The following is a 24,962-nucleotide window of genomic DNA, read 5'->3' as shown; positions in this document are numbered from 1 at the left end:
GGACATTATATAAAATTGTATGAATGTGATATTGTGTATGATGGAATTAGTCACTTTAAGCTAATTTAAACAATTAACATGCTTACATGTTACTTTGTAAATAAACAATATATGTACTGTATCTATAGGAACATGTTTCTTGTATATTGTTTTAAACGAAATATTTTATTCATAAGCAGTTAGAATAGTTTTAATAGATTAAAAGCTAATACATTTTCAACTATTGTTTTAAACTGTCAGACAGGCCTTTTATTTTTTCCTCAATATATGCTTTTATTTAAATTAGAAACATGAATACTTCACATGTCAGTCTCAGCTCCCTCTCCCACCCCTCCTCCCTAGTCCCTCCACCAGCCCTCCCAGTCCCCCACCCAATCCCCACATCATTCCCCAGGGAGGGTGAGGCCCTCCTTGGGAGGATCTCCAAAGTCTCAGACAGGCCTTTTATTAACACACTGCTTTCCTCTCTCCTTCCCCCTCTTCTTGTGTGTGTGTGTGTGTGTGTGTGTGTGTGTGTGTGTGTGTGTGTGTGTGTGTATCTGTGTCTGTGTGTATGTCTGTGTGTTGGGGGTATGTGCTGCAGATCAGACTCAGTCTCAGGCATGCTAAGCACATTCTATCTCTGAGTTACATTTCTAGTCTCTGCCTATATTTTGGCAATACAGTTAAAATAAAAAAAAATAATGTGACATATTTTAGGCATACTATTTAAGATTGTATGAGGCATAGTTTATACTACCTAGTAGAATGGCAAAAGTTGAAAAGTTACACTGGACAAATAGCTCAGTCAATGTCTGATTAAAATTTATAGATTTAAGTACCAAAATATGAAGGCTTGTGAGTCCTTATATTCTTCCATTGTCTGTGGTATATGAAGATCTCAGTTAGGGTTTAGAAATCTACACCCAAATATCATTTTGTAGTAGGATAAAGAAATATATTCAGCTTAAGATGATTTTTAAGAAATGGAAGTTGAAAAATTTGAAGCACCAGGAAAAGCAAATCACCAGAAAGCTGAAATAGTATGTATCTCTGTGTTTTAATGTTTAATTTTCAGTTACAGGGATGGAACCAAGGCCGTGTACATTCTAAACACACATTTTACTACCGAGCTACTTCCCAACCTGAAACAGTATGTTCTGATTAGGATAAGTGCAGAGGATATAAGCTTTATTTTCCTAGCAGTGTTTTTGCAACAGACCCTTGCTCTGTAGCCCTGACTGGACTTGAACTCCTAGTAATCTTCCTGCCTCAGCTTCCCAAGTGCTGGGATTGCAGGTGTGTACCCCCATGCCTGACTTACATAGCTATTCTGTTAGAATATTTGTTTTAAAAATATATTCTTTATTCTTGTACTCCATACTAATTTTGTGGCTGCACAGATCCCAAATAAGCTAAAAGATTGTTGATAGGAGCAATGATGATATGTCACCTGGGTTACCTCACAGGAAGACCCAAATCATAGTATCACACAGGTTTCCTTTTAGCTTTGCATGCCCAGGCATGAAATTTGAAAGCAGAAAAAGAATGGATCCTTTTCTTGGGAGGTAGATATGTATTAACCAGGGTTATAAACTTTATATTATTTAAAATTGACAAATTCACTCCTCTTGTAACTGCGGAGTTGTTATCACACTTAGAAAATGAAAAAAAAAAGTCCTTGAGGTTCTAGGCTTTGTGAATGTGTGTGACTATCCCCATTTGTCTTAAAAAACATATTTACACTTGAAATGGTTGGAACAAGATCCAAGCACTTGGTGAATGTGCCTTGAATTTTGATTTCCTTCCCCCTTTTCCTTCCTCATTCTTTGTATTTACTGGAAAAAAGATGTGTCCTATCCATTTTCTAGTTTACTGCAAAGTCAATGAGATTGGGAAGCTAAGTTTTAGCATTAACAATTGTGTCTCACATCCCAAAAGCACTTACTTGGTTTTGGTGAATAATGTTGACACTACTCAAGGTCTTGTGCTTTGTCCTTGCAGGTTGATCCAAAAGATTACATGTTCAGCGGACTGAAGGATGAAACAGTAGGCCGCTTACCTGGAAAAGTAGCAGGACAACAATTTGTCATTCAAGACTGTGAGAACTGTAACATCTATATTTTTGATTACTCAGCTACCATTACTATTGATGACTGCACCAACTGCGTACTTTTTTTGGGACCAGTGAAGGGAAGTGTGTTTTTCCGAAATTGTAGAGATTGCAAGTGTACATTAGCTTGCCAGCAGTTTCGTGTGAGGGACTGTAGAAAGTTGGAAGTCTTTCTGTGCTGTGCCACTCAGCCCATTATTGAATCTTCCACAAATATTAAGTTTGGGTGTTTTCAGTGGTACTACCCTGAATTAGCGGCCCAATTCAAAGATGCAGGGCTCAGTATCTTCAATAATATATGGAGTCACATTCATGATTTTACACCTGTGTCAGGAGAGCTCAACTGGAGCATTCTTCCAGAAAATGCTGTGGTTCAAGACTATGTTCCTATTCCAACTACTGAAGAATTCAAAGCTGTACGAATTTCCACAGAAGCCAATAGAAGCATTGTTCCCGTATCCCGGGGTCAGAGACAGAAGAACAGCGAAGAGTCATGCCTAGTGGTATTATTTGCTGATGATTATACAACAGCAAATGCCAGGAAACTAATTGATGAGGTAAGGAGAAAGAGAAAAAAATAGACATAGATAGGACCGTGCTACTTTGTAGAATTTTTAGGTTTTGTTGTTACTTTTTTTTTTCCTAGACAAGGTTTCTCTGTGTAGCTTTGGAGCCTCTCCTGGCACTCTCTCTGTTGACCAGGCTGGCCTCGAACTCAAGAAGATCTGCCTGCTTCTGCCTCCCAAGCCCTAGAATTAAAGGCATGCACCACCACTGCCTGACCCGGTTTTGTTGTTATTGTTTACAAATTAATTATTAGAAATACTGGCAACCCTCAAGCTAGAGTCCCCCAACTCCTTGGCTCTACAAAGTTTGCCTTAGAAACAGATTGCTTGGGCCTCAAAATCCTTTTTCAAGACAACTTTTTAATATAATTCAATTTAGTAAGCATTTGTTAGCACCAATTATATGCAAGTTATGCTGTTACCATATTTCATTCATTATATGATGCATGTTTGTTTTCCACGTCTCTGCTTAAATACCTTATAATTAGTTGCTACTTTGAAATAATAGAACGTAGATGATGCTGGAAATTAAGTCATATAGTTCTTTGCCTCAAAGAATTTCTGTTCTTCATCATAAACTATTTCCACATACATTCACAATAGTACTGCATATTGAAGCATGGCCTTTTCTAATGATGTACTGAGGACATTTCTTAGGAGTTTTAATTGGTAGAGATTGGAAATGACATTTAAGAATACAACTTTTAGATCCTGTTTTGACAGTGTCATCCATATTGGGCTCCTTATTTTCTCTTGCCCCATAGCCATTGATAGGAGACTGGAATATACAAATAATATGAATAAAATGGGAATTGGAATGGCAAAATCTCTAAGACTTCTGAGTGGTGGCTCTCAATGAGTTCTTTAGAGAAGAGTTAATGCATAGCAGCTTCCCCTTGGAAAACATTTGAGGAGGGAAAGGTTACGGCTCCAGAAGCAGAAGTTCCTTGGTTGGTAGGTATACCAGTAGGAAGATGTATTGATCAGAATTCTACAAAGTTATTTGAGATAAAGCTTTTAAAACTATAGAAGCTACAGTATAATTTTAAGACTGCTCTTTTCTCCTTTTTTGTTTTCCGATTCAGGGTCTCTCTGTATAGCCCTACCTGGCCTGAAACTTACTATGTAGACCAGACCTGTGTCTTTGAACTTCTAGCAATCCTCCTGCCTCTGCATCACAATGGCTTAAACCATTGTGTCTGGTTTTAGATGTTGATGTTATGCCAGTATGATAAGAAGCATGCTGTAAGTTTTGTAAAATGTAGATAAATATGCTTATAGTCTGTGCACTATCTAGTCACATGTAAACTCAACATTTCAGAAGTAAATAATCTTCATTATGTTATATGGCAAATTTCTTTTGTATGGTGAATTTTTACTTCATAGAATTTTCAAAAGATTAATCATCCAAATTAAACTCCATTTTGATAGATAATCAGGAGTTGGCACAGATATTTTAACATGTTTAAAGAGAAAAAAACTACTAACACAGCCCTTATTTGGGAGTCATCAATGTTCTGAACCTTTTGACTTTCGGTATCTGATGTGTGAAATGGCTTTTGTAAAAATATGACTTAAAGCCGGGCTTTGGTGGTACACACCTTTAATCCCAGCACTGGGGAGGCAGAGGCAGGCAGATCTCTGTGAGTTCAAGACCAGCCTGGTCTACAGAGCGAGTTACAGGACAACCTCCAAAGCAATACAGAGAAACCCTGTCTTGGAAAAAAAAACACAAAACAAAACAAAATATGACTTAAACGAGTGGTGTTCTAGCCGGGCGGTGGTGGCGCACGCCTTTAATCCCAGCACTCGGGAGGCAGAGGCAGGCGGATCGCAGTGAGTTCGAGGCTGGGCTGGGCCGACAGCCTCCAAAACAATACAGAGAAACCCTGTCTCGTAAAAACCAAAAAAAAAAAAAAAAAAGTCCTTCTGGAATGCCAAATAAAAATTCTATACTCATAATAATAGTAGTTTACTCTTATATAGTGTTAGACATATAGTTTTACTATATGTCAGGCACTGTTTAAAAAGGATTTACATGAATTAACCCAGTGTTCAGAACAGCCCTATGAACCACAGACAGGGTAAATAACTTGGCAAAGGTTATTCAGCTAGCTGATACAGAGCAGAGCTGTGATTCATCCATGCAGGCTGATAGGCTTCCTGTGTATTAACCCTTAAACATAAAGCTGTTGTGCTATTCCTGGGATGAAAGAAAGCTGATGGATGCTTGGTGTAGGAATAGGACCCAAAGCATGTTGACTCAGGGCTTCTAAACTAGAGATGCTTTGGTTACAATTGTGTAGTTCTGAAAGCATAAAACCAAAGACTACATGTTTAAAATGAAATTGTTTAGAGGTCACTAGTGGTCCTGTAATGCCTCACCTATGCTCTGTAAGTAAGCCCAGTGAACTAATTGGTTCACACAAAAAGAAAAAAGGGAAGAAGAGTACAAGAGAAAGAAATTGAAAATGAAAATTACATATGGAGATTCTCAAAGCATGCTGAATAGTAAAAGACTGACATGCTTTTTTAATTGCAAAACTTTATTTTTTAAAGAAACGACAACACTAAAGATTCAAAATGGAGGGAATCCCCTTCCACCTTCCCACCTAAAAAGTTTGTAAATATTGAGCTACAAAGCACTTTGTTCATTTAAGGTGATAGTTTTGGAATAGGTTAAAGGTGACTCTTTGCAGACAGCCAAAGTCCCATACTTAAGTCAGCTTCTCTCTCCACAGAATCCCTAGTTAATTCCCATGTTTAATTGGAAAGGGTAAAATGCACATGGGTCCCAGACTTTTCCATTTGATGTGAACTTGATTTTTCTTTTTTGTTGATTTTCTGAAAAGTTCTATGGCTGTCATTTTCTTTTGCCTTTTTCCCCCACAAGTGAATGTGTAAAATCTCTTTGTATACAGCATAATACTGGCAAGTGACCAGTGATATTTGAATTCATTGGTTCATATATGGTTGAGTTTTCAATGAGTTTACTCCATGAATCCTCAAAACCATTAATGAATGCAAAAGCATAAGGAGCCCAACTAACACATCTTCATCATATCACAACTCAATGCATGATGCTGGGAAAAGGGAAAGACCTAAATGTTATGTTGAGAAATTATGTATTCTTTTAAATAATACTTGAGTTAGCAAAGAAACTAGTTAGCTCTGAAAAAAGTAAAAGCTAAGTTTTTCTCACAGCACAACTGTATTAGGACAGCTTAGACTTGGAAATGCAGTTACCAACTCTAGTTTGCTGAGGAATAACATAAAATTGCATTTTTTGTTTTTACAAACAACACATAGTTTTCTGAGGAGGGGAGTATGAAACTTGAGAGGGTTGGGTGTTCTAGAAAGGCTGTTTAAAGCAGAAAGCATACTGCATAGGGAGTTAAGGGAAGTTACTGAGACTTGGTTTGCTCACCTTCAAAATTACTTGTTTGCTTTTATATGAATCACATATACTTATGGGATAAATGATAGTAAACAGTGCTTGAATTGTTTAAATATATTTTATAATTGAAGTTGGTTCGTCATCACAATTTAAAAGTCTTCAGAAATATGATTCTCATGTCAAAGAATCTCTAAATATCTTCAGTGAAAATATTAAGATACATATAGCTTCATAGTTCATGCTTAGTTTTAGATAATGGCATTTTCAATTAACCTTTTTCTTTTTGAGAAAATGTCTTATGCCTTGTGTTGGCCTTGAGCTGAGTATGTAGTCAAAGATGGTCTTAAATTCTTGATACTCCTTCCTTCACCTCCTGAGTGCTAGCATTATAGGTGTGAGCCAACATGCTTGGCCATTTAAACATAATTTTTTTTAGTTATATGTCTATTAATTGATGGGTGAAGAATAGTTTATAAAATTAGAAACAGTGGTAAGATTGATTCTGATACTTTAAGTCTTTACAGTTAACATCTAGCAGTAATGTCCGTAGAGTTTCTTGTAATTTTTAATGTATCTTCTTGTCTGAGGCCACAGTGAGTAAGAGTCCCGAAAGAGGATTTGAGTTTCATTCAATTTGATGGTGTAATAGTGAGTAATATAACCATAGCGTGAAGTATTATGAGCTGTTACCGATGATTTTATAGAATAAATTGGAAGATGTTTGCAATCAAATAAATACAAATTTGTAAAAATATGTAGGTAACTGATTAAAAAAAGAATCCTCATTTTTGGGTTTTCTTTTTTTTTTGAGACACAGTTTCTCTGTGTAGGCCTGGCTGTCCTGGAACTCACAGAGATCCTCCTGCCTCTGCCTCCTGAGTGCTGGGATTAAAATCATGGACCACCACTACTCAGCCTAAAAAAATTCTTTAATTTATCATCACATTAACTTGAATTAAAATCAAAGTTCTGTTGACTAATAATAGTTGTATGATTTTGGGAAAGCTCTTACCCATGTGACATCTTAGTTGTCTCATCTCTACAAGGAAGATTGTGGTAGTACCTACCTTGTGTGTGTGTGTGTGTGTGTGTGTGTGTGTGTGTGTGTGTAGTTCAGAATATATATATTGTTCAGAAAATTTCATGTACATGGTAAGTGCTCCCATATGTATGGTCTATCATTCTTGCACTATACTGCATAAATTGATGTCATGACTTAAAATTAACATGAGTTAGTATTTTTCCACTTTACTTTAACATCTTTATTGTATTTTAAAAATCATGTTGATTGTAATGAACTGTGGTATTTTTCATTGAACATTTACTGTGTTCATCAAATTAAACTTCTGTTTAATTGTTGTAAAGAAATGACACCAGAGTCTGAATTACTCAGAACTAGAACAAAAATCAGAATGTTGTACTGTATATAGGAAAATGCTCAAATAACAAAAGCGTGTTTTCATCCCAGAAGTTCATTTTAAATCTGAGTGAAATCTTATTCTCCACAGATGGTTGGTAAGGGGTTTTTCCTAGTGCAGACAAAGGAAGTATTAATGAAAACTGAAGATGCTCAAAGGGTTTTCCGAGAAAAGGCATCTGACTATTATCTTCTCCTGAACAAAGGTATTTTCTGGATGACTGGGGTTCTTTTGTGGTTATTTCTTGATTGACTCTCTTAACATTTCTCTTCTTCTACCTTGCCTTCTCTTCCTCTTTTGTCTTTTTTTCTTTTCCAATACCCAAGAAGCCCTGTATAACTCACTTTTTTCCTGTTTGTGTTCTTAGTACACATTTCTGTATTATTTTAGTTTTCATTTCATTACTATGTTACCTCTGTACTGTTGCAAAGCACATGATAAATATGTGATTTGGCTATACTGAAAAAGAAGTAAGAAATATATTCTGTTTTCATATAATTAACTTCTCATGAAAAATTATAATTTTCCCTAGTAAGTGAATACCACCAGTAAGTTTCAGATACTGAAGAAATATGCATAAGAGAGGAGCTAGAATCTGTGTGCACTGTTGAATGGCTGCTGCTTGCCTGTATTTTCCTATGGGCACACTGACTCTAGAGGCCAAAGTGCTATCTATATGTTGGGAATAGGGACATTGTTTGCTCAAGGCTCTAAACTGGTATGACTAGCAATATGGAATGCTAATTAGGTTTACCTATAGACAGGGCACATCTGTATGTGTGCTCTTTATGTATAAATAAATTGTAATGAACTCTAAAATTGTGCATGAAAAAAGCATTGGAGGACTGTTAGGATAATTTTAATCAGTAATGTTTTGTGTAATTGGGCTATTAAGTATTAGCACAATATTTCATATCCTTTTTTTAGTTATTGTAGTAGTAGTAAGGACTTAATCCAGTGCTTGAGTTTACCTCAGAATATATTTTGACATAGGAATATTCAAATGAAATCTTGAAAATTAACCTTGAAACTCTCATCATCTTTCAGGAATGGAATTGAGCAATTAGTCTAGTGGATATCCTGAAGTGTCATGGTTAGTGTTGAGGTCAGTAATGTGAATCAAGAGTTTATGTATTTTATAATACTAGTAAGGACGTCTTAGAGAATTGCTTCAACCAATCTGTCTTTAAATAATACAATGTGGAATTCACATGGAAGTAGTAAAATGTTTTGTTGCTGGAAAAAGTAGAACTAAACCCGGTGGGCAGATGTTATGGGAATTTCAGGAAATAAATGCCATACAAACAAGTCTTAAAAAACAGAGATGCTGGGGTTGGACAGATGGCTCAGTGGTTAAGAGTATTGACTGCTGTTCCACAGGACCCAGGTTCGATTCCCAGCACCGAGATGGCAGCTCACAACTGTCTGTAATTCCAGTTCCAGGGGATCTGATACCTTCATACCAATACACATAAAATTAAAATTAATTAATTAAAAACAAAAATAGAAGCCGGGCGTTGGTGGCACACACCTTTAATCCCAGCACTCGGGAGGCAGAGGCAGGCAGATCTCTGAGTTCGAGGCCGGGCTGGTCCGACAGCCTCCAAAACAATACAGAGAAACCCTGTCTTGTAGAAACCAAAAAACAAACAAACAAACAAAAATAGAGATGCCTACAGAAAGTACTCAAAGACTGAAGCGGTCATGTCAAGTCAAAAGAATCAGCTTGAAGGAGTTTGCATTGGCAAAATTTGGGGACAGTTTGGATCAAAAAGAATAATGGGGGTTGGGGTAAGAGTGGCAAGAATGCTTGCCTAGTATGTTTGAGGATCTGGATTCCATTTCTAGCACCAAAATAAATAAATAAATCCCACAAAGAATAATGTAGGCAATTTAACAACTGTTAAGCATCTGTGAAAAAACGAGAGGCCTGAGCAAGGTAGTGCACACCTGTAATCCCTGTACTTGGGAAGTAGAGGCAAAAGGGGTTCAGGAGTTCAAGACCGACCATCCTAAGCTACATAATGAGTTCAGAACCAGTTTGGGCTGCTTGAGACTGTTTCACAAAAGAGGGAAGGGGCAGTGGTGGTGCACGCCTTTAATCCCAGCACTTAGGAGACAGAGACAGGTGGATCTGTGAGTTTGAGACCAGCCTGGTCTACAGATCGAGTTCCAGGACAGCCAAGACTACATAGTGAAACCTTGTTTCAAGAAACAAACAAAAAACGCCAAAGAGGGGAGGTGAGCATTATGGTTACAGGCTGCTGTCTTGCCTTCTGAGTCCTCTCTTTCCTGTCTTTGTTCTTTTCTGTTTTAAATGTGGAAAAGGGAAAAATTTCAGTCTGTGTGATGACTGAACCAAGATAGGAAAGAAAGTTAGATGACACCACAAAGAAACCATGAACCAGGTACAAAATATAAGACATTTTATAAGATAACTAGCTAGGTTTCCTCAGATGAGGGAACTCTTTTAGATTAAAATAATCTAAAGAGCTGTAATAATTAGTACAATGAGATAACCTTGATTTGATATGGGATTGATATGAAGTGGGCTATAAAGGAGGTTTTGAAACTAGAAGTGTTATTTTCTTAAGTATGGAAATAGTATTGTAGTTAGGTAGGATATGCTTGCTAAGTATCATGTTGTCAGCAAAACACAAATAAAGCATGTGTGTGCACACGATGTATATAGCATGTTGAGGCCACCAAGATGACTCAGTGAGTAAAAGCACTTGCAACCAAGCTTGATGACCTTGCATTCAGCACCCGGGTCCCACATGGAAGAAGGAGAGAACTTACTCCCACAAGTTCTCCTCTGACTTCCGTAAGTGTATCATGGCATGAGTGCCACACACATCTACAAAACTAACTAAATATACAAACAAATAATTGTTTTAAGAAAAACCTATGTGGCTGAATTTTGGCTCTTGGTGACTATAGTTAAAGGTAAGATGGATATTTATGCTGTTCTTTCAGTGTTTCTATACTATTTTTTTAATAAAAAGTGGAGGGGTTGGAGCAATGGCTCAGCAGGTAAGAGCACTCACTGGCTGCTCCTCCAGAGGACCCAGGCTCTAGTCTCAGTGGTGGCTGATGACTGGCTTTAATTCCAGCTCCTGTGGATCTGATGCCTCCTTCTGGACTCCAAAGGCACTGCATACACATGGCCCACATACATACACGCAGGTAAAACATACACATAAAGTTATTGAAAGTAAAATAAAAATTTTAAACATTTTTTCTATCTTACTCTTTTTGGTTTTTTGAGACAGAGTTTCTCTGTGTATCAGCTCTGGCTGTCCTGGAACTGGATCTGTGGACCAGGCTGGTCTTGAACTCACTGAGATCCACCTGCCTCTGCCTCCCGAGTATTGGGATTAAAGGCGTGGTCACCACTACCTGACTGTCTATCTTATTCATAACCTCACCCCAAATGAAGAAATAATTCAGTCTTCTGAATATTGAATATATTAGGTCACGTGGAGTAGTAAGCACACTTGGTGCTAGTATTCCAACGGTGGGTGGACCCTCTTCAGGTGCCTAATAGTCGTTCTCAGGCAGATGGTTGACTTGAGTAAGGATGGTCTATGCATTATAGAATGTTTAACAGCATTTATGGCTCCTATATCTAGAGATACACATTTCTTCAATTGTAGCAACAACCAAAAATGTTTTTAGACGTTGCCTGATGTCCTTTAAGGGGGCAGAATAGTTCTCAGTTGAAAACCATTTTTTAACAGGTAGGCTTACTCTTGAAAATTCACTTTTAGTGTAATTCATAGCTGAATCTAAACCAGTCTTTGATCACAGTTATCTACTTTTAGTTAATAAACATTACTATTTGACTACTGATAAGATAATCTGTTGTTTTCCTTTCTAGGATTTTCAAACCTGACTAATCCTCAAAACTATCTAGGATGTTTTTAAAGACATAAGTTTCCAACTACTGACTCAGAAGTCTTTTTATATGTCCTTGGAGTCAACATTTAGATAGTTTCTCAGATGGTCCTGGACATGAACTGGACTTGTTTTCCTTTATTTTAGAGGCTCATTTTCTTCATGAAATGAGATGTGAGACTAGTGGAGGGCAGGCAGACAAAATGGTGCTTTGTAGGCCAGTCCAGGTTTGGTGGCTTAGTCTGAACGTTCCTGCTTTTTAAAATCAATTTGTAGAATAATTTTAAATTTACAGAAAATTTGCAAAGACAGTACCAAGAGTTTCTGTATACCTTTTACCTGCTTCTTCAAATGTTAACATAGTCAAGGCACATTTGTCAAAACCAAGAATTTTAAATTGGTAAAATGTTGACTCATTTCACCAGATGTTTACTAGCAAGTTTCGGTTCCAGAATTCAGTTCTAGATCTCACATTGGCTTTAGTTGCTGTGTTTCCTGAATCGCCCCAGCTCTGTGACAGTTTTCAGCCTTCTTTTGTTTTTCATAATCTGAAAATTTGAAACACCTCCAGTTAGTTTGAAGAATATTGTTCAGGTTAGAAAGGGTTGTAGGTGCTGGAGAAGAGGTGAAGTACCCCCTCTCTTCACATCACAGCCTAGCTCAGCATGAGATGGCGTCTGCTATACTTAGTTATCCTGCATTGCAGGGGGCACATTTGTGCTACAGGATGAATGTAGAAGTCAAAGAATAACTTGTGGCAGCTGACTGTCGTCTTCTACCATGTGGGTCCCAGGGAGGCTTTTACTCAGTTTCCCGTCAGTCTAGAAATTTATGTTTTGTTTGGTACTTCTTGAATTTTTCAGCTTTATTGATGCATACTTGCCAGACATTACATGTTAAAGTTTATAATCTAGTAACCTATCCATATATTATAAATGATTACCACAAACAGTTACCGCATATAATTATCTTCAAATTTTAAAACAAATCTATTACTATAGAGGTTAGAGTACAACTTTGTTAAGTCATTTCTGTGTTTCTACCTTTACTGGGTTCTGGGGTTATTGAACTTAGGTTTCCAGATTTGTGCAGCAAATGTTACCCAGAGTCATTTTGATGGCCCATAATTGCCTTTTTGTGGTAAAAACATTTATATCTTAGCAGTTTCTCAGTATACAATATGGTATTACTAACTGTAGTCATCATGCTATATATTAAATCCTAAGAATTTGCTTATCTGTCTCTCTCTCTGTTTCTCTCTGTCTCTGTCTCTGTCTCTGTCTCTCTCTCTCTCTCTCTCTCTCTCTCTCTCTCTCTCTCTGTGTGTGTGTGTGGTTGTGCTGTGGATTGAACTTCATGCATTCTAGGTAGGAGGTAACTCAAGCTATATATGCAGCCCCAACTTGCTAATCATATAACTACACAAATTTATATGATGTAACCAGCACGCAGTTTCTCCAGCCTCTAGACCCTGGAATCCACCATGTTATCTTATTTATGTGGATTCAAATTTTCAGCATTCCACATATAAGTGAAATTATACAGTATCTATTTTTCTTTCTCTATTTTATTCGTCATACTGCCCTGTGACTCACCCACGTTGTTGCAAATGGCAAGATCTTTTTTATGGCAAAATAGACATAAGGGGGAGGGGAGGGTGTGTCACACTTTTTTGAGATAAGGCTGTACTATGTAACCCTGAATGGCCTGGAACTCACAGAGATCTGCCCGTCTCTGCCCTCCAAGTGCTAGGATTAAAGACATATGCCAACAAGAGTACTCCATACCATACATTTTTGTCCACTTATCTGCCAACAAGAGCCCTAAATTTGACTCCATTTCTTGATTAAAGTGAATAATTCCTCAATAATGCAGGAATTCTTTCTTGGTAGTTATTTGATTTCTTTTGAATATATATCCAAAAGTGGGATTACTGGGTTATATGGTAGCTCTATTTTCAAATTTTTGAAGAAGTATTTTCATAATGGCCTTAACAATTTGACTTGCTACTCGCAGTGCACAAGTGTTCTTTTTACTTCACATCCTCAGCGGCACATTTCTCTTTGTTTTAATAGCCCACCTAACATGTATGCAAAGTTGATCTCTCATTGTGGGCTTGATTTGCATTTTCTTGATGATCAGTTGACATTCAGTACCTTTTCATGTAATGTTTCTAATTTTATTGATAGTTTCAAAGAACTGCTTTGCATTCGATTTTTCTTTTCAATTCCATTAGGTTTCTGTTCTCATATTTATTATTTCCTTACTTTCACTAACATTAGGTATGCTTTGTTCTTTCTCTAGTTTCTTAAAGTTTGAGCATAAGTTATAGATATTAGTATGATTTATGACATTGAAAACGTACAGCTAACAGCATGCCTGAGTGAAGCATATGTACATGCATGCTCTCATGAAGCATAGCACAGCCTTCCTCAGTTAGGCACAAATGGACACCAAGTTTGGGGGCTGTGTTAACACCAAAATCAATAGGGATCTCCAAAATATGAAAAATAGAGCACAATTCAGACAGTGGAAAGGATGCTTGTTTATATATGAGGAATAAAACAAGAAGTCTAAGCCTCAGTCAGCCAGGAACCAGAACAACAAGCAAGTCTGAGAACAGCTACAAGAGTAGAGCAAGTACTGATAGGGGAGGGGACTTGTACACACTTGATGGACTTAGAGGTAGTTACAGAAGAATTTTAACAAGTAGGCAAGTGAGGATCTAATATATATGTATTTGATACTGGTTTTTCCCCCTATAAGTATGACCTTAACTGTATCCTGCAACTTTCAGTGCATTGTATTTTCATATTCATTCAACACAAGATTTGGCAAAATACAGCCTACAGCCTGCATTAGAAAGTGAAGTCTTTTGGGAGTGTGGCCATATTCATTCTTTCGTCTATTCTGCTGCTTTTGTGTGACAACCAAAGAATTGTTTTGTGGTAGGCAATGTATAGTTCACAAGGCCTAAAATATTTTTAATTTGATCCCTTATGGAGAAAGTAACTTGACATCTAATTTAGTGAAAAGTATTTTTTATTTTCTATTTTTGATTTAAATTAGAAACAAGCTTGTTTTACATGTCAATCCCAGTTCCCTCTCCTTCCCCTCCTCCCCTGCTTCCCACTAACCCCCTATCCCATCCCCTTTCTGTTCCCCAGGGAGGATGAGACCTTCCATGTGGGATCTTCAAAGTCTGTCATATCATTTGGAGCAGGGCCTAGGCCTTCCCCTGTGTGTCTAGGCTGAGAGAGTATCCCTCTATGTGGAATGGGCTCCCAAAGTGCATTACTACACTAAGGATAAATACTAAGCCACTGCCAGAGGCCCCATAGATTGCCCAGGCCTTCTAACTGACTCCCACGTTCAGGAAGTCTGGATGAGTCCTATGCTGGTTTCCCATCTCAGTCTGGGGTCCATGATCTCCCCCTTGTTCAGACCAACTGTTTCTGTGGGTTTCTCCAGCATGGTCTTGACACCTTTGCTCATCACTCCTCCCTCTCTGCAACTGGATTCCAGGAGTTCAGCTCAGTGCTTAGCAATGGGTGTCTGCCCCTTCACCAGTCACTGGATGAAGGCTTTAGGGTGGTATATAAGGTAGTCATCAATCTCATTATCAAAAATGGGGATTTAAGGTAGCTTCTTCACTATTGCTTAGATTGTTAGTTGGGGTCATCATTGTAGATCTCTGGACATTTCCCTAGTGCCAGATTTCTCTTTAAACCTATAATGGCCCTCTCTATTATGGTATCTCTTATCTTGCTCTCCTCTATTCTTCCTGCTCCCTCATGTCCTCTTCTCCCCTTCTCTTTCTCCCAAGTCCCTCTCCTCCCCCAATGATCCCAATATGAGTGAGCACATACCATGTTTGTCTTTTTGTGACTGGGTTACCTCACTCAGGATGGTTTCTTCTACTACTGTCCATTTGCCTGCGAATTTCAAGATTCCATTGTTTGTTTTTTCCGCTGAGTAGTACTCCATTGTGTAAATATACCACATTTTCTCTATCTTCAGTTGAGGGGCATCTAGGTTGCTTCCAGGTTCTAGCTATTACAAATATGAACATAGTTGAACAGATGTCCTTGTTGTATGAATTCATATCTTTTGGGTATATGCCTAAGAGTGGAATTGCTGGATCTTGTGATAGACTGATTCCCATTTTCCTGAGGAACTGCCATATTGATGTGAAAAGTATTTTTTTAAAGATTTATTTTTTATGTATAGTCTTCTGCCTGCATGTATGCCTGCCTACCAGAAGAGGGCACCAGATCTCATTATAGAAGTTTTTGAGTCACCATGTGGTTGCTGGGAATTGAACTCAGGACTTCTACAGCCAGTGCTCTTAACCTCTGAACCATCTCTAAATTAGTTTTGTAGAAGTAAATTGTAATTTAGACAATTTGCATCTGTCTTATAATATTATCCAATTTCAGTCATAGTATAAAAACCTAACATATTTTCAGAACTCCCTTTCCATCTTGTGTCCTTTATTATATCTTTTACTACTGTGTTTATTATGATGCATTGTTATAATGGATTGTTAATGTTATTGCTTTGAATTGTCATGTATTTTTAGAGCAATATAAAATGAGAAAAATAGAGATCATATTTAACTGGCTGTTTTAGAACAAAGGAATGCCATGATCCTTTTAAAATGCAATTATTATTACTCTGATTGTTGAGGAGACAAGCAGAGAGACCAGGAGGCTATTGCTCTAATATAATTGATGCGTGAAAGTGGTTTGTTCATGACAGTCAAGATGTCTAGATTCAAAGCTATTGTGAAGTATTTGAATAAGAAGTTTACATTGAAACACCAAAACTTGACTAGTATCAAGTAACAAACAAACAAAACAAAACAAAAAACACTTTAGCCTCCCTTTTTTGAGACAAGGTTTCTTTGTTTAGCTTTGGAGGTTGTCCTGGACCTCGCTCTGTAGACCAGGCTGGCCTCAAACTCACAGAGATTCGCCTGCCTCTGCCTTCCAAGTGCTGGGATTAAAGGCGTGCGCTATCACTGTCTGGCTAACCTTCCTTTTCACTAAAATATTCTAATACAATTTTATTTTGTCTTGACATTTCGTTCCCAAATATTTGTGTATCTCAAATGAAGCAAAATTTAAAACATACTTTCTTGAGTAGCCACACTGCATTTTAACACTCAACAGTTAGGAGCAGTTCCTTAAAGATCCTTTAATACTCAGGTGCAAATTATCTCTATTGTCACATTCTTTGTCCTTTTACAATTAATTTAATTCAGGTCTAAAAGTGGGCCCACTTGTTGTAATTTGTTGGTTTATATCTTGTATCTCTTAATAAGAAAACAGGCATTTTTCCTCTTTGAAGTTTGGTCAGCTGTCCTTTAGTGTTCATGGGATTAACTTGTTCTGCTCTGTTTCTCGTAGAAGTTAAATCAATACATTGTTTACATTTAGGCTTATTTTTTGTGATAATACTTCATAGGTGGCACTGTTTCTTGTTGCTTTAAATGCAAATGCCCATGATGTTTGATTAGGATTTTTAATCATGCTAAGATTCATGTTGTCATCAGTATGTTCAGTTGGTAATGACGTTTTCAATGTGGATTGACATTGGCAGGATGCCTAAGCTATAGGAGTTTTGCCTAAACGAATTATTTTAATAAGAGTTGCAAAATGATCACTTCTGGTTATTAGCAGATGTTACCAGAACACCTTCTACATAGCACTGTTTGATTGACTTGAAATATGTTTCATGTCAGAAAAGCATAATAAAGAGGAAAAATAAGCATCAGTTTTCAGAGTAATAAATTGGCACGAGTAGTGTCTACTTAGTTTTGTTTTTTTCTAAATACCATTATGAATTCAAGGATTTCTATATATTCAGTATATTTTAATAAGCTGCAATTATTCCTTCTGATTTTACTATGTCTCATATTTAGGTAACCTCTCCAGGCTGTCTTTTGTATAATTTTAATACACCCTATTGGCTTTGGAAATTTTCATTGCTTTTTGTCTCAACAAGATATTTTGGCTGGGTATGATGGTGCACATTTGTAATCCCAGCATCCATCCAGGAGATGGTGGCAGAAGAATTATGAATTGTTAGCCAGCCTGGACTCTAGGACAAGATACTAGCCTCAAATTCACTATATAGCTGAGCCTGGCCTTAAACTCCTGATCTTCCTGTTTCTACCTCCTGAGTGATAAGAGTATAGGCATGGACTAACTACACCTCTCAGATCTTTTATTTTAATGGGGAAATTTTTATAAAAAGTAAACAGACGTGCTGGGCAGTGGTGGCTCATGCTTTTAATCTCATTATTTGGGAGGCAGAAACAGGTGGATCTCTGTAAGTTTAATGCCACCCTGGTCTAGATAGCGAGTTCCAGGACAGCCAGAGTTGTTAACAAAGAAAAACCCTGTCTTGGGGTAAAAAAAAGTAGACAGAAGAGCCTGGTATGGTGCTACCTACCTTTAATCCCTGCAATTGGGAGTTAGAGGAAGAGGCAGATGGATCTTTGTTAGTTTGATGCCAGCCTGGTCTACATACCAAGTTCAGGGCAGCCAGTGCTAAGTAGTTTCAAAATAGAAAACAAAAACAAAAACAAAAAAGGTAGACAATAATATAATAAAGCCCTGTATCTACCACCTAGTTTTCACAGTTGCTAATTATGTTCATGAGTTTTCCATTGCTATAAAAATAACTGAAATGATCAACTTAGTAAAAAAGAAAAGTTTTATTTTGACTTGCAGCTTTGGGAGCTTTCAGTCTGTGACTGATCAGCCTTGTCCTTTGGGCTTTGGGTAGCACAGTACACTGTGATGGGAACACATGTCAGAAAGAAGCCTATTCACCCTGTACCTGAAACTAAAGGAAGAAGAGAAGAGGTGCCGTGGTGCTTTGTGGATAGTCCCCAAAAACATAAAATCTCCCACTATGCACCATAAGTTTCTCCTACCTTCCAATAGTGCTTTGGGCTGTGTACTAAGCTTTTAACACATAGACTAAAGTCCACACTATTACACAGGCTCAGCCAGTATAAGACTTAGTCAATTTTTTCTTTTATAATACTTTTCTCCTGAATTTTTTGGTTTCTTACAATACTGCTTTAACATAATGGTCTTGTAATAACAGCAACTTTTACTTCCGGAGTAAGCTTAATGAAGTTGTAAGATCTTTCTATATTTTTGTACTTAGGTCATATGCCACTGAGGATATACAAACAAACATTGCCTTCTCTTGTTTAGAATACGTTTTTGTATGGTCATTTGTTTTAGTTTGATTTTAAGTTTTAGAGCTGCAATTCCCCCCCGCCCACATTTACTTTAGGGTTAGAGATACTGACATGCTTTCCAATGTCAAGTTACATAAAAGAGTAGACGGAGAGAATTTTCAGCTGCATCCATACCACTACACTTGACCCCCTCTTTCCTTCAGTAGGTAAACACTTTGTGGGGGGCTTTTGATATTTCCCTTTTTATATCACAATCAAGTTTGTAGTAGGTTCTCTAACATAGGAACTTTTTCCTAAAAAGCCATCTTTAGAATTATTCCCCCTTGAAAGGTTTCATTCAATAACTTTTTGTTTGTTTTTTGAGACAGGGTTTCTCTTTCTGGAACTTGGTCTGTAAACCATGCTATCCTTGAACTCATAGACATCCTCCTGCCACTGCTTCCTGAATGCTGGGATTAAAGGTGTGTACTACCACTGCCCAGTGATACCCTCTTATTATCACCACGTTTTCCACAGAGCCTTTTGCCAAGAGCAAGAAAAGGTAGGCAGTTAGCTTTTCTTTTACTCACTACCTATCAAATACCGTGGCACTGTGAACTCATAGTTTAGCTTGTTCTCTAGGTCTGAGTGAGTGTATAGTCAACTGCTGTATTGCTTACCTTTCCAGTATGTTTCTGTATTCAATTGCAACCCTCTAGGTATTTCGGTGGCAAATATAATGAGATCTGTCTCATTCTTTTGCTTTGTCCAGGACACATAAAACTATATTAAATTTAGCATTTCATATTGTTCACTTTAGCTTTTCATACTTTGTACTCCACTATTCTATATTGTTTTTTGTTTGTTCAATCAGTTTATTTTCAGGACACATTTGTAAATTCTTGGAAGTCAAAACTTCTCTATCACCATAGGAGAGAAAATACTGATCTGTTATGGATTTTATAGTGATAGCTGAATAAACATTAATTGAATTGAAGTGCACATTTTCTTGGTTTAATTGGCCTTGGCCATGCTTGCCAACATATCTGTGTTACAGTCCAGGTTTACCTGGATTAAATCATGACTCTTTAACCCAAAATGTAAGTCACGGAGGGTTTTAAAAGCATTCAAATTAATGGATGGGAAAGGAGGCACAAATCTTTCTATTCAGATGATTAAAAATAAAAGTTTGACCCGTACTTTTAGAATGTAGTTTTAAGACACACTTCTTTCAAAGAGGCATTGCTTTGGTGTTTGGCCTCAACTCCCTTTTGGTTTATTTCCATAGTTGGTGGGCTAGAACTTGGCTGATAAGTAGGGGAGCTGGAACGAAGGCAGGCAGCCTGGTAAGACTATGAATGTTGACTTGAATTATTTTTATCTTCTTTGGTATTTTGCCCACTAGTCTTTTTACTGCTAAATGAGTGGAGATTCTTTTGTTTTGTTTTGTTTTGTTTTGCTTTAAAAAGAAGAGTAAAAACCAGAGAAAACAGACAATTTCCAACAGTTGAAAATGTGACAGACAGTAAGGGGGGTTAGAGAGATGGCTTAGCAATTAATAATGCTTGCTGCTCTTGCAAAGGACTGGAATTCAGGTACCAGCACCCAAATCTGGCAGCTCAGAAACAACTGTCTATAACTCCAGCTACAGGGTATCCAGTGACATCTTCTGTCCTCCACAAGGCACCTGCACCCCACATACTCACACCCCCACACACATGTTTTTTAAATGTGGCACTAGTCCTATAATATAGTACTGGACCTGCTCATCATAAGATGAGACTCATTATTTGTTTTATGATAGGGATAGGGGAGAAAAGCTGAAATGATGTGCCCATCTGTCTGCCTCCTTCTTTCCCACCTGATGAAGATACTGGAAATTTCTCAGGGGAGAATAAAAAAAATCAATGCTGGGTGTAGTGCATATCTGTATCCCAGTACTCAAGAGGCAAAGGCAGAGAGATGGAGACGAGTTCAAGGGCAGTCTGATCTACATAGTGCATTCTAGGCCACCCAGAGCTACATAGTGAGACTGTCAAAAATCTAAAACAAAAAATATAAGGATTAGTTTTACCATATATTTATATTCGCGCTAAGAAAACACTTCTTGGGGTTCATTTTAGGTCCTGTGGTTGCCTTGGAATTTAATGGAGATGGTGCTGTCGAAGGATGTCACCTTATTGTAAATGAGATATTCAACGGGACAAAGGTATAAGGTTTTACTGACTGTATCTCAATCTAACTTTCCATTTGATCACCTTTCCCTTACAACCAAATAGTACTTGCATCTCTAGCATATTCCTTAACCCATAGGCTCACAGCCATCTGTAACTCCAGCTCCAGGAGTCTACCATCCTCTTCTGACCTCTGAGGAAACCAGACATGCGTGCATAGTATACATACATACGTGCCGGCTGGAGAGATGGCTCAGCCGTTAAAGGCAAGGTTCCTAACCAAAAACATACATACATGCAGGCAAACCATTCATACACATAAAAAATCTAAAACCTTAAAAAAATAAAACCCTAGGCTTATGAGTTTGTTCTATAAAGATGTGGCCTTTTGGTATTTAAGGGCTATAGAACTAATTTTTTTGTTTATTTTGTATTTTAAATAGATGTTTATATCCGAAAAGAAGGAGACAGCATCTGGAGATGTTGACAGCTTCTATAACTTTGCTGAGATACAGATGGGGATTTGAAGCGTATTGTGGTATTAAGCCCTTTCCAACCTTTATATATAGAGTTTGATAATATACTGATATATATTCGTCTTAGACCATTAGTAATTTTTACTAATGCTATAATTGCTAAAGGCTATTTTTAAATAACTCTGAATGTCTTTTCATTTACTTGAGGATCTAAAGTAGTCCATGTATATCAAGTGTTTTTAATCATCTTGTAAACTATTTAGCCCCGTCAATAAGCCTTCAGTTTTACTTCTTTTCATTTAATACTCTTATTAGAGAACAGAAGTGGCTACCAGTTCACGATTTTAATATTAATTAAAAGTTCTCGCCGGGTGGTGGTGGTGCACTCGGGAGGCAGAGGCAGGTGGATCTCTGTGAGTTCAAGGCTAGCCTGGTCTACAGAGCGAGTTCCAGGACAACCAGAGCTGTTACTCAGAGAAAACCTGTCCCAGAAAAACAACAATAACAAAGGTTTTCCAAATCTCCGATAATTTCAACTTTCCAACTTTCCTTAGTGCTCTATGGTATTCATTTGATAGTATATTTTTGTTTCTGATTTTCTCTTTTAATTTAGAGGAATTTGATAATCAACTAAACCTATGGACTTTTAAAAATGGATATCCAGTTAAATATTCATTTCCTTCTTGCATTTTGTGACTAATGAAATTTTGTACATGGAATTGACATACTATTTTGTAAACTGAAAATTTTTAAAGAAATGGGAATTTGAAAGCTGAGTGCCATCTGTAGTTTCCAGGCTACTTGGAATGCTAATGTGGAGGAATCTCTAGAGCTCAGGAGTTCAAGACCAGCCTCGACAACACAGTGAGACCCTATTTCCAAAGAATGAAAAAACTAAGATACTCCATAATCAACTTTGCAAATACTTCTGACTGATACTGGCATTGCTGTTTGAAAAACCAACTACTTCACGAGTATGACTGTGTTTTAAATACAACTGCCAGATGACTCTTCTGTTTCCTATTAAGAAAAAGTATTTGCAACATAAAACTACAGAACTCCAATCACCAGCAGATTTGACAGAGGTGATTACTGTCTAATAGCTCTTGTAACTATCAAGAGACCTAGAGCAAAACCTGTGACTTTTAGGTAAGGAATACTTTTGGGTAAGGTCTGATGATAGGCTAGGCAGGTTATTCAAAATACCCATACATTTTAAACTTGTGTAATGTTTAAGTATGATAAAAGTTTTTGTTACCGGAAATCATTATTTCTCAAACCCATTTGGTCATAGTAATTTTCCAGGAGGTATGGGAATTGTTCAGACATACACACTGGTAGATCAAGTCTTCAAATGTACGAACTCAGTTTTCAAGGGAAACTGCTTTAGGGTGTATTGTTATCTAAACTAATCAGTCAGTTCTGAAGGTGTTGATAGGTTGGTCTTATCACATTTAGCAGGGACAAACAGGAACAGCTTTCTTAGGCCCATTTAAAGGAATTTGAAACTATTTTTATAAAAAAGACTGAAAATGGCCACTTACAAAAATTCCTATCATGGTTGTTACTAAAAGTGTATTTTCATGTTTAAAATGCTTTCAGATATTTTCACGTCAATTTATAACTACCCTGTTGAATTGTTAATGTGTAGAAATAGTACTTTGTTATTTTAAATTAAGAATATTGAGCACCTACACTGTGCCTAGCCTTGTGCTGTCATGATTTGAGCATTTCTTTCATAAAATCATTGTGTTTTACAAAGTCAATATGATCTCATGAGGTGCAAATAAAAACTGCTGGCAGGTATAATAGGATTTCTGTCATATTTTACAAATGATCTTTGCAAATTTTGGTGAGAGGCATTAATGTTTCCCTGAGTTAAGCTAAAATTAAATGCATTCTTTTCTGTCTTCATTATTAAATGTCACCATTCACATTTAAAATAATCTCAATACTTGTTTTTTTCAGAACTAATATGCAATGTTATACAAACCTATACTTTGATTTTTTAAAATCTTATTTGTAGCATTGTGCAAAAACTCAGGGAATATAATGTAAGGGGACATTAATTTAAGATTTTGCCACCAAATTTAGCCTGTTAACCAAAGCCTAAAATTGTCTAAACAACTTTTGCAGTTGTTGGCTATTTATTGACATTAATAACTGTCAGCTGGCTGTTGAATATTTGAAAGATTTTTAAAAATAAGTAGTTCTATGTTAGTTGTTTCTATAATTCTAAACTTTGGTAGTAATCATGATATACTAACTACATTGTATTTAAATTCATGAAAAATAAATAACAATGAAAAATGATTTTTTATTCTCATTTGTTTAAACATCTTATTAGTTTACTTCTCTTGCTAATAGTGCTATTTTTCTTTTGTGTCTGTATATTTATGTGTAGCTTTTATATGTAAATTTATCTAGTGTTTATAAAATATGCTTTGCAATAAATATTAAAATGGTTTAACAGTAATTTTTGAAGAGTACTTCTATATTTACTCATACCAAAAGTTGATACAATTTTTATTTTGCTTTTGGGTGTGTTGTTATACAATTTTTAATTTTAAAAACAAAATAAAGGGATCTAATCTATGTCTCATACAAATGAAAAATGAGCTGTATGCTGAGTATGTATGTATTTGATGTATATACACAAGGTACTCTGAAGAAATGAAAAAGAAGAAACATTTTAATATAAGGAATTTCTAGCATAATGTTTTCTTTACTAAAATAAGCCACATTTTATTATGACTGAATATTTGCTAAGATTTGGCATCTCTCTCCTCCATATTTTTATTTATTATGCATACAGTATTCTGCCTGCATGTATGTCTGCAGGCCAGAAGAGGGCACCAGATCTCATTATACATGGTTGTGAGCCACCATGTGGTTGCTGGAAATTAAACTCAGGACCTTTGGAAGAGCAGCCGGTGCTCTTAACCTCTGAGCCATCTCTTCTGCCTTCTCTTCCATATTTTTTAAAAAGCCAGGTGTAGCATATACAGTTGTAATCCCAGCACTTGGGAATTCAAGACCAGTGTAAATTATGTATTGAGTTCCAGGCCAGCCTGGGCTACACAGTGAGAGCCTGTCTCAAAAAATAAAGAATTGTGATATACTTTCTTTCAGGTTTATAAAAGTAGATGGTATTGTTATTGTCAAATTTACCAGTGTTTCTACTCCTTTCCTAGCTCATAAAACAAATACTGAAAGTACAAATTAGTTAGTTTTAAAAAATATAACGGTATGTTTATTTCTACTTATAAAGGTTCTACAGGCACAATAAGAACATTTGGAGCATTGGAACAAGCAGAAATGACAACACAATAATAAAATTACTTCCTGTTGGTTAATTCTTGATGTCTAAACTTTGTTTTTCTCATAAATATATATTTAAGTTTCTATATAAAAGGGAAATTGCTTTAAAGTTTGAGATACTCTTTCTATACTTTAGTTCGCCAAGCTGTAGAAATAAAGGTGCCTTCAAAACCCATTCTAGGGCTGGAGAGATGGCTCAGAGGTTAAAAGCACTGGCTGCTCTTCCAGAGGTCCTGAGTTCAATTCTCAGCAACCATATGGTGGCTCACAACCATCTGTAATGAGATCTGATGTCCTCTCCTAGCATAGAGGCATACATGCAGATAGAACACTGTATACATAATAAACAAAAAAATATTTTTAAAAACCCATTCTAGAAAACAGTTTCTCTTTTAAAAGCATCTCCTTTGCAGTAGATAG

At 36.8% G+C, this 24,962-nt stretch overlaps 1 protein-coding gene across 2 annotated transcripts in view; it reads left to right on the top strand.

Moving 5' to 3' along the window:
* Nucleotides 1-24,577, top strand: part of Rp2 (RP2 activator of ARL3 GTPase) — a 32,837-nt gene extending 8,260 nt beyond the window's left edge. The window contains exons 2-6 of one of the 2 annotated variants that reach the window (XM_021222763.2): nucleotides 1,984-2,649; nucleotides 7,564-7,678; nucleotides 20,695-20,780; nucleotides 21,189-21,283; nucleotides 24,493-24,577. In XM_021222763.2, the coding sequence (XP_021078422.1) occupies nucleotides 1,984-2,649; nucleotides 7,564-7,678; nucleotides 20,695-20,780; nucleotides 21,189-21,272 (951 nt within the window). In that variant the 3' untranslated portion in view covers nucleotides 21,273-21,283; nucleotides 24,493-24,577. Of the gene's footprint in view, nucleotides 1-1,983; nucleotides 2,650-7,563; nucleotides 7,679-20,694; nucleotides 20,781-21,188; nucleotides 23,535-24,492 lie in introns of those variants that run through there. The other variant, XM_013124975.3, reaches the window with a different exon arrangement.
* Nucleotides 24,578-24,962: the final 385 nt, after the last annotated feature.

The sequence above is a fragment of the Mesocricetus auratus genome, unplaced genomic scaffold (genome assembly GCF_017639785.1).
Source record: "Mesocricetus auratus isolate SY011 unplaced genomic scaffold, BCM_Maur_2.0 Super-Scaffold_100033, whole genome shotgun sequence".
In the NCBI taxonomy this organism is placed as follows: domain Eukaryota; kingdom Metazoa; phylum Chordata; class Mammalia; order Rodentia; family Cricetidae; genus Mesocricetus; species Mesocricetus auratus.
This window is presented reverse-complemented; position numbering and strand designations above follow the sequence as displayed.